The 10,981-nt window shown below is 44.4% G+C and overlaps 1 protein-coding gene across 1 annotated transcript in view; it reads right to left on the minus strand.

Annotated features, from left to right (window-relative positions):
- Window positions 1–10,981, minus strand: part of CLMP (CXADR like membrane protein) — a 65,237-nt gene that overhangs the window by 11,088 nt on the left and 43,168 nt on the right. The window contains exon 2 of the mRNA XM_025200014.1: window positions 1,865–2,022. Coding sequence (XP_025055799.1) covers window positions 1,865–2,022 — 158 coding nt within the window. The remainder of the gene's footprint in view (window positions 1–1,864; window positions 2,023–10,981) is intronic.

Genomic DNA, 10,981 nt, shown 5'->3' on the forward strand with positions numbered 1-10,981 from the left:
TGAGAACAGTACTGAGTCTTAAATAAAATAATCGCCTTGCCCACCAGGGAGATGAGAAGGGCGTATCACTGCTGAGTACAGGGAAAAGTAGTGTATTCAGTTGAAACTTCAGGGGTTGAAATCTTTCCTGGAAACTGAGTTTAACTTCCTCATTCTTACAAAACGCTCTATGTAATCTTTAAATAACCACAAGTGGTTACGACCTCCTAGTTATGTCTCATCAGAAAGAGGCAGTTCTGGTTTGATTCAAGTATCGCCCCTTGCCTGTTCCTTGGGCTGACTCAGAAGGATGCAGGGCAGCCTGAATTCAGTAAGCCCTTGAGAAGTCTTGTCTAGCTCCTTTGCAGGAGGTGTTTTTGGTATCTCACCGAATCAGGCCCTTTTTGAGAGATCTCTTGACTTGTCTCCTCATATAAACCATTTTTGGCTTCTTGACTGTTTTATGGCCGTTTTGTGCAATGGAACCTTTTTTTTTTTTTTTGCCTGTGGAAATCTGGAGCAATTTTTTCTTCAACAGATGGATCAGATTAACTCCTGGCACCTTTCTTCATCATTTCTTTTCTGCCATTGTGTGCACAACGGATGTGGGTGATGTTGAGCAAGAGCCATGGCTGTGCAGAACAGCATTTATTCAGTGTGAGTCATTAGAAATGAAGAGAATGTTAATCTTTTGACTTTTTGAGGCAAATGCTAAAACGTGTTTGTGTACTAAGTGCATCTCTTGTACCAACCGGGAAAAAAAGTGTAAATTTCTAAAAATCTGGATTTATCTTTTTCTCTCTGCTAAAGGATATAAGCTGGGGCCTGAGCTTTGGTGAGAGCTGCTAGACACAGCTGAGATTATAAACTCCTGGCGAACCGGAGCATTTTTGTGCTGTGTTTGTGCGGCACCTTTCACAGCGGTGCCCTGGGTGCTACAACAGAACAAATTCAGAGTAACAGGAGTTACTGTAACACAAGCTGGTAATAATAATTGTATTTTTTTATTGATGCTTATATCACAAAGAAGAAGAGGTTGATCCAGCTTTTGTTGAGCTACAGAACACTGCAGCATCTTACAGGCCTACTGAGGCATTACAAGTCCTTTGAGGAATAATAATGACAACCTTGGACAAGGCTGTAACTCAGTTAGAAGGCTGCATCTTTTACCAATTTACTATTGTTTTTACTTATAGAGAAGCAAGAACCTATGCTGCTCTGTGTAATTTATTATCATACAAAATAGTCTTGTTACAAACCCTAGAACAGGTACATATACTCCAACTAGGGGAAGGGAGCTGGCTTTTAGTCGGTATGTGCTGCCTTTTGAATTTCAGGCAAGGAGACCTTCAAAGACATTCAGACATTTCCTCCTTTTTAGAGGAAACTTCCTCACTCTCCGGGGGGATTTCCAGGAGAGGCAGGAAGGGACAAAGTGGAAAAGGGCCTATTTCAATAGCAAATATGGCAAGGGACACATGAAAACCAGTCACTTAACTCCTATTCCCTCCTTGATGGTGCAGCATTGCTGGGGTGTTGAAAACTACCTTATGGGGCAGTTCAGAGCCAAACCTCGGTTCTGAACTCCGTGTTTAATTTTGCACAACTGCTCTGACAATGCAGGCCCACCCTTAGCTTAAAGTGTTTAAAACAAAGTCAGCTGAGTGCCATCAGCACAGCCTCCAGTATAGATACACCTATCTCTGTTCACCTTCATTCGTGATAGATAAACCAGCACTGCTTTTTAAAACATAAGTTCTTCTGTGCCTTTGAAACCCTGTTTTGAGTCTCTGCACACTCGCAGGCTAGTATTGATACCAACCGATGGGAGTAATCGTGGGGTTTTCTTTTGGTGGACACTAGCCGTGGCTAGATGGGTGCTTACCACTTTCTGGTCCACTTCAGAAACTTGTAGTAGCCACTCAATATCCAGACTTTTTGGCTCCAGGAGGCCCAGACGGTGGTGACAGGGCAGAGTAACGTTTTCTTCAGCCACCCTCTTAAATTCTGTCTGAGCCTCAGACACCCAAATGTAGCAGAAAGCTGAAGGACAGAAATCAACAGTCAGTGACCAAGATTAACAATATATCTCCAAACCGATAGGTTCACTTGGGTCAGATTTCACCAGAGTGTTCCTCACTTGCATCAAAGAAAATGCAGTAGCTTTGCTAGTGGACCTATTGCAGTGGATTAAAAAGGGCACCTCGAAATAGCAGGTTGGAGTCACCCCCGTGTTTCAGCCTGAAGAACAGAAGGCTTTAGTCTCCAGATTTCTCAATATCAGATTCAAAGGAAGCTTTGATTAAAAAATGAATACCCAAATCAAAATAGTCTCACCACCCCCTGAATGCTTTGCCCCAACATGCAGTGTCTTATATGCACCTGCTATCTACAAAGCACTTATTCATTTGCCAGACTTTTATCAGCCAAACTGGTCACCAAAGCACGGCATTAGGAGATTACCTAATTCTAAGGAATTAGGCGATTAGGAAATTAATTAGGAGATTACCTAATTCTAAGGAACGGGCTCAGTCTGCAGCTCTGGAAATAAAAAGTCAGGTTGGGATATAGAAGTCCAGTCTTACGTATGGGAGGCATGGCACAGCACAGCTAGGTTAGTGAATTGGTCCTGAATCGTAGTTTTCATGAATTATAGGTTGGCATAAAAAGAGAGTTTGCTGTAAAAATATGCCACCTTGAACCACTAGAGGGAATCAGATCCTTAGCTATATTTCAGATCAAGTGAAAGGAAGGCACAAGAACAGCCCTGCGAGAGCATATGCAAAACATTATGTTTCGAAAGTCCGTTGTTAATAGCACAACTCCCTGCGTCATCATGAAACTCAGCTGCTTTAGGGTTACCCTGTGAACATGAAAGCCCGCCCTGTTCCAGTGAAATGTTGCGTGTGTGTGTGGGCTCTTTTCCCGGTACTGAGTCACTTTGAAGGTTGGCACTGAAACCATGCAAATCACACGGCCTTGATCGGAAATGGATCGCTAGATGCTACTTTGGATTTTGATTCGGACTGCCCCACATTCAGAGGTCCTGGGAGAATGCTTGGCTGTCTTTAGCTCTGACAATGAAATTAGTCAGAAATACCATTTTTTTCCCCTCTTTTTTCACATGAAGCTTTGGGGTCTGTTTGAACATAATTTTCAAATAAAAAATTGGGTACACTACACTGCTTGTGGATTAGCCAGCCGCTTCCAGAGATCGTTGTTAAATACAAAGGATGGCAGAAAGATATAGAGCACATGGAGGGAATCTTACATTTTCTGAAGGCAAAAACTCCAGTTGCATTTTACCTTAGTGATGCACTTTGCTCTCAGGGGTCGGTCACATCACTGCGAATTACCCATGTGTTTAAAAAGCACGTTAAACAGTCAAACACTTACACAGTGGTGCCACTCAATAATTATATGAATCATACAAAAGGCGTGACTTTTGTATGCCACGACTTTTGCCATACAAAAGTCGTGGCATACAAAAAGAAACTTAATAACTTGCTGAATCTCTTCAATGAGCTAAATTAAAAACTATGCATATCCTGTAAAATCTCTGCCCCGTGGGTGAAATCATAATTTTTATGCCTAGTTACTCAGTCACAGGCTCGCCCCAACTGCCCTTAGTATTCCTTTTACATAGATTTTTCCTTTATTTTCCTTGAAAGACCCTAGGACAAGAAACCAGATAAGTAACCCACAAGCAGGCTAAAGGCAACTCCCTCTCTTTTATGCTCTTGTTTTCTCCCCTTTGCTGCCATAAACTTTAAAATTGGGTGGCATTCTCACCTTTGCTGCCATAAACTTTAAAATTGGGTGGAGTCTTACTATAATTTTGCCTCCCCCATGCTGCTCTCTGCAAGAGCTAACAAGCCGTGTATCAGTCATGCTGGCTAGTTTCTTTAAAGGGAAAATTATTTTCAATTTATAGCAGAATTCGCTGGTGTCAAAGCTTCTAGTGACTACAACAAGGTCACTTTTTTTCCATCTGCCAAGTGCAATTATTTATTCCTTCTAATTATTAATGCCGCCTTTCTGCTGTGGCCCCAATTGCTGGGGGGCTCCTTTAATTAAGGCACTAACACTCACTAGGTGACTAAACAATTAGCTTAATTGATCTGCCACTACAATAATTGTTCACACAGCACTGACTAAATTCCCAAAGTCCTTTGCCAGCAAAGTACTACTTTGTGTATAGTCAAGTTTGCATTCTCTAGCATTACAACACCTGGTTTTTGATGCTTTCAAAGTCCTGGGCAGGAATATAGAAGGGAGATCCTTAGCTGTCCACATTTTCCAGGTGCATGAGCACTTCTTTCCTTCCTATCCGGTTCGGGTTGGGAGAGAGAACATGGGAGTTCTCTGCCAGGATGTGGATCTCCCAGTTGGTGATGGGATGCATTCAGAAGATACAATGGGCAGATGTTTCAAGACAGGCCTTTGATTTTGGAGGCCTTTAACTCTTGGGTGTCTGATCTGAGATGCACTGGAACTGATGCACTTTTGTCCTGCACCTTGTCAAGTGCCTGGGCCGACTGATTGCAAAGTAGCAGCAAAATCCTGCCAGTCTGAATGAAAGAGCTTTTTTACCCCCTTTCCACTGATTCCAGACTGTTTGCACAGCTGTAAATCCCTGGAAAGATGAAGAAGGCTCCATGTCTGAAGACCCAAACATTTAAGGCCTAGTTTTAAAATGATGGCTGTAGCTCACTGGCAAACAGGCCTCACACACTTCCTAAGACCTAGGCACAGTCTCAGACAGAAGCACCATGAATACTATGAAGTAAGATGTGGGTAAATTAATAATTTATCTCACTGATGGAAACAGGCACTAAAGACTGAGCCTAAGGATCTCATGGATTAGTTTAATGATTCATTACTGGGTAAAGAACAAGACTCCTTTTAAGTTTCCTACAGCATACAGTGAGTGCAGGCAGGCAGCAAATAGAGAGATGAGATCAAATGAAACCTGATTTTGCCAATTAACATTTTAAGCTGCATATTAAAAACAAATCTGACTGAAAAGGGCGGGTGATGCCTATGGCCCTTCCTAATCTTTTGCGTGGGTATCTCTGGGCTGATAAGATCGAACGTGTACTATTTTACTAGCACCTGCTTAGTATACAGTGCTGTAGTAAAGCTAAGCAATGTATGAGCAATGGGCCGCTACACTGTGCTTCCACGGCTTCTTACGAGACTATCAAGCCACACGAGGGCAGATTCCACCAGTATAAAATGTGTGGTGCCCTGACGATGTAGATTAACAAGTTCTTACAGTATGGGTGGACAGAATATGGCCCGCAGGTCATATCTGGTCCGCCAACTGATTGGGGTCACTTGCCAATCGATCGGATCTGGCCTGCAGCTGCCCCTGCAGTGCTCCGTGTGGGGCTGAGCCCCATTCAGGGCAGCCGGCACCTTGCCAGCACACACAGCTTACCAGTGGGGCTGCTCCCAGAGTAGCTGCAGGTGCCTGGGTACTGCTCAGCTCCCCTCACCTCCAGGGGTGACTCCTCCTTCTGCACCACTCCTGGCGGGGAGGAAGCTTCAGTCGGGTGGCTCCTACCCCAGGGCGTGGGACTCCGGCTCCAGCTCCTGGCTCCCACCAAGAGCATGAAGTGGGTGGAAGGCAGCCTGGAGCCCCACGTGCTGGGGCAACAGCCACCCGGCTGAAGCTTCCTCCCCACCTGGAGTGGTGCAGCAGGAGGAGCCATGGCTGGAGGCAAGGGGAGCCAAGCAGCACCCGGGTGGCTGTAGCTGCACCGGGGGCAGCTCTGCCAATAAGCTGTGTGAGCTGGCTGGGCCTGGGCGACCAAGGCTGGAGCCGGGCAGGGCTCAGCCCCATGTAGAGTGCCGTAAGGGCAGCCATGGACTGCAATGCCTGAATGAGCTCCCCTGCACATGCCCCCTCCTCCTTCCCCTTACCCCTCCGCTAGCTCCTGGGACCTAGCACCCCCCCTACACCCCTTTCTACACCTCCCTCCACCACCGCAGGGACCGCCCTGCAACCCTGCCCCATGATCCTGGCCTTGCTAACCCCCCTCACTCCTGAACACCGCTCCCCCCCAACCCACCCGAGGCCCCGTACTACATAGGGAGTTTTGGAGAGTTGTTGCAGCCAGGGGGGCCGAGGGATATGGGGTGCTGACCTGGCCTGTGCCAACTCATCAAAACTCTTTTTGTGGCCCCCAGGACCAAAGAATTGCCCACCCCTGTCTTACAATCCCATCTCCTACAGAGTCGATATGCAGGGTCTGAATCATACACCTCACCCAAACAAGACACCCACTGCCCCAAGGTCCCCCATGAACCCTGGCGTCCTGTGGCGGTCCTCATTCCAGATTTGCACAGTCCTGACTCACACCAACTCCCACAGATGCCCTGGGAGGTTTCATCTTTCTGAGCAAGAACCATGAGTCTGATGCAGTTTGGTGATTCCTATATTGCACAAGCTTTGACTCTTATGTCTTGGCTCAGAGTCTGTAAAAATGAGCTTGCTGTGTAGCCCCCAGGCTTGCTGATGTGTCACTTAGCACACTGTAAAACTGTACACTTGGCTCTATATTTTTGGTGAAAGAGCTGTAATACTGTATTTAAACGCTTGTACTTGTACTGAAAGACGACGACTTGGTCACTCCCCACACAGGCCGTGCTGATGAAAGGAGATTTCCTTTTTCATCCCAGGCTAATGTTTTTGTGTTAAAATGACTACTATTTAACACAACTATGTAATATACTGGAGAGTTACCTGTTCCATAAGGGTACTGTTAATCTGAAAATCAGAAACAACTTTTTTATTTTAAAAACATTGAGCGCCAGTTGCTTATGCCCACTAGGATCTTGCTCTTGAACCAGTTCCCTGGGCTGAAGCCAATGTTTTCAAAAGTGACCCTTAATTTTGAATGCCTTGGTTTTTGGGTGCTCAGCTTGAGGCAGTTGAAAAGGCCTGATTTTCAGGAAAATATCCATCTTCTTGAAGGTTTTTCAGGATATCATTCTCTCCTGAAATCAGCAGGATGACTAATGGAGCACCACCACGCTGCTCAGCAAAAGTATGGATGACAGAATCGAGCCTTGGTTCACCAAAGCTATGAGGCTGCATGCACATATGGATATATTTTTGTACATGTACCAAGCAAATGCACCAACCTATCCTCTTGTATATGCTTTCCCACAAATGTACAAAATACTCATATGCAGCTCTCCATTTACTTACAAATGAATCTGAAACATGCACATATATAAATATACACGCACATTAAACACAATACAGGGGCACAGCATTGGCTAATCACCAGATGAATACATTTGCAGTGCGCACAGGCACATTAACCACACAGGAAGAGATAAGAAGATAACTTATTTTATCAATGTTTCTATTTGTAAGTAAATTTTAATGCTAGAAGCTAAAACACCCTAGCTTTGTGCATTAACTGCAAAAGAGAGGTTAAACTGGGGAATAATGCAAGTAATACATTTTAAGTAAGTTTTGCTACAACATCTGCTGACTACTAGGGAGGTAGAGACAAAGTGAATGGCCTAGAAATGGTTTAGAAACTTCTGGATACAGGGAACGCATTAAGTAACAAACTTAGAAACACATCCAAAATATGCTAACCATAATCATTTGAAAACTGATGTTTAAAATTGACGTTAAAACCTGTCAGGCCTAGTTGTGGTGTCTAACTGTAAAGCACGTTTTTAACTAAACTTCTCCTTGCTCATTTTAGTTTTCTCCGAGGTGAAGGCTGCCAGAGATGAGGGTGATGTTAGTCTGAAAAGCAGAGAGGCAACCTGCAATTTTCTTGCAATTCGGTCAAAGCTAAAGGCAGCTTGGGCTCACATCAGGCAAGTAGGAGGAGACTTTTATGGCTCGCTGGTGTGTTTGCAAGGGTAGGGCCCCAGATTCAGTAAGGCACTCAGGCATGTGCTCAAGTCCTGAATTAAAACTGTCATTCAGCTAAGTGCAGAGCCAATCCACTCCAGCTGGGAATCTGAATCCAACAGGACTTTAAAAACTGCTTCAGTGAAACATGTTCATAAGCACTGTCCCAAATTAGGGTCTCAACAGCTAATGCAGTTGACATGATAGCCATGGTCAAATCACAGACTCAGGGCATCCTGTCCTCAGTACTGGTTCGTTCTTGTTATACGTAATAGGGAACCTCAGTGCCCAGGGCTGAACAAATGGCAACTTTTACACAGATATACAAATCCTGCCAAGGAGCGCTATAATTACCTCTTCAGTGCTGGGACTGAGCAACTGTCAAGATGCATGAAGTTTATCCATTCCCCACATTAGGTCTTTTATAGGGGTATTCTTTCTTTTTTATTTCTATTATAGTAGTTCTTAAAGACCTGATTCATGATTTTAAATTAGATCTAGGCACTGTATACAGAATACAAAGCTGTCTCTTCTCCCTACACCTAACCACCTACGGGAACTTTGAAGTTAACTGCTATTTCCCTGTCATCTGACACTTTCTCCACAGTCAATGGGAAGCATGGAAAGTGATGTAGAAACCACCTGTCAGCAAAAGTTGCTTAATCCAGTACTAGAATAAAGAAAAATCCCTGTTTAGGTCTGCAGTGAGGATGTCTGAGCTGTACTGCAGGTCCCAGCATATATTCAATAGTACTCCAGAGATTTCCCTTTCTCTAGCTCCTTGCATCCATGCATCTTTGAGTGCACTCTGGATGGAAATATGAAAGTGAAATGAGTGTGGAGGATGCTTAAGGCATCCATCCTGTAGCAGAGAGGAGACTTCATCCCAGAGTGTAAAAGATTTCTCAACTAGGATTAGAAGTCAGGGATGTCTCTATTATTGGGGCTCAACTCAAGACCTCTTAAAAGGAGCCTGATTTTCAAAACATGCTGAGAACTGGTCCTCTGAAAATCAGCCTCGACATCTCAAGCAAGCAGCTCCTCACACTTACTAGGGGAAATAGCTTTCCCTATGTAAATAATTCAGATGGGTTCAGTAGAACTATTCACCTGTGTTTAAGGCTATATATATGTCTAACCACCCAAGCAACAGCTGATATCCAGAATGTTTGTCCAAATTAATATTTAAGAGAAACAAAACAAAACAAAAAAGAATGGAAAGGAGAGATGATAGCCTGTAACTGTGTTTCTTTGACTCACCTCTGAGTCTCTGGCATGCTTTTTATCTGCAAAGAGTTTGATCCTGGTCAACTCTTAAAGGAAAAAAAAAATTGCTGACTAAGCCTATTTCTGTTAAAACAAAGACCCACTCTCCATCTCAGCTCATGTTCCTGTTTGATGCATCTATCTATTCTTTGAATTGAAATCTGGCATTTTAGAGTTAGAAAAGGACACTGGCACCTAGTTTCATGGCCAAAATGTAGATTTCCTGGAAAAATTTCACAAGGACCTAAAAGTGACTTGAGGAGCCTAAGTCCATCGACAGGCAATGATGCTTGATTTATGTTTAGCACTGCTTGAAGGGCCAAAGCCTGTTATCTGCACTCCAGAAAGAGACTCGCTGATATAAAGAATGGTGCCAGCACACCACTAAGAAACCAGTTTGACCCCCTAGGAGCTCTGTCTGTGGATACACGAATGTGTGCACAGTGGGTACACAACATATCCCTCTGGGAAAGAAGTAAAGGAGGGGTAGGATGATACAATGAGGGTGCAAAAGAACGGCAGGAAGCAAGGTGAAATGTTTGGCTACAGAACTATGACCCATCTCTTCTACTCATTGGGCCTTGAATTTAATACTGGCATTATGAGACCACTACTAAATACTGTGCAATGGCAGATAACACACTACCGCTTTAGAAACATGCATTAAGGCTCATAACGTTTATTAGACTGACTCAAATAGTTGGAAAAATTCTGTCGAGTTGGTCTAAGAAAAGAGATCAGATTTACCTAAGAACCTTGTCTGCTTATGTCCTTAGACTAACACAGCTACAACCTATACCCCTTAAGCCTCATAATGCCCCTTTACAGCAGATGTGATTTTCCCAGATGTAAGGCTGGTTAACCTGCAGCACTGAAAGGGTGAAGTGGACTTGTTTCAGAGCCATGAGTCCCACTTCTCAGTCCAGCGCACTAACCATTAAAGAGCATTTCCTTTGTTTTATGTTTCCCATTGGCATTCGCCATTCCACAGTTAACATTTGGTTATGCTTGACAGCGTTTTAAGCAAAGCAAATGTAAAATGGTGTCTTTTTACACGGAGACGGCTATTTTACATTCTTTTTGCAAGGGGAGGAGAAGATGGGGGTGGCTGGAAGTCTCCTAAGGATAATTAACTCAGTCAAGGTTATGCTCTGGGACATCTGTTTTTTGTATTCTTTGGCAGGCAGAGGGAGAGAGGTCATGGGTCACCTTCTCCCGAGAGCTTGAATGCTTCAAGTGACCAAGCCCCAGCCCCCGGTGCATGCCGCCTGCAGCCCGCTGCCTTCCTCTTCTCTGTGATTTCAGGAATTTGGTTGCAAGGCGAAAGCGTCGCGGATAAAAAATGTGAGCGCACAATCAGCTCCCACAGGGACGAGCTAGCTGTGTTCAAAACAAAGAGGTCAGTGGTGCCTATCCATATAAATGCAGTGCTACAGCAGTCCTCTCTAATTGAAATCACATGCGTTTGGGCCTGAGGTTTCCATAAGACTCCTGCACAGAAATAAATAAAATACAAGGGAGGGAACACACATATTGCTGAGTTTCCAAACGATGACGCGAGGCATCTGGAATCAGAACCGCTGCAGAGCTAATGAGGTCCAAGCCAAACTGAAAATAAGTGTTTCATGGAGGAAAGCATTCATTTTTAAAAGCTAGCAGGGACTAAAGCGGGGAAAGCAGGAGGGGCTGAAGTCTGGCTGGCGCTGGGCCGGCTCATGCCAAAAGAAATACCACCAGCTGCAGGAGCCTGGGCGGGAGTTCATAGATTCATACAGATTCATAGATGTTAGGGTCGGAAGGGACCTCAACAGATCATCGAGTCTGACCCCCTGCATAAGCAGGAAAGAG

The sequence above is a fragment of the Alligator sinensis genome, unplaced genomic scaffold (genome assembly GCF_000455745.1).
Source record: "Alligator sinensis unplaced genomic scaffold, ASM45574v1 scaffold278_1, whole genome shotgun sequence".
NCBI lineage: Eukaryota > Metazoa > Chordata > Crocodylia > Alligatoridae > Alligator > Alligator sinensis.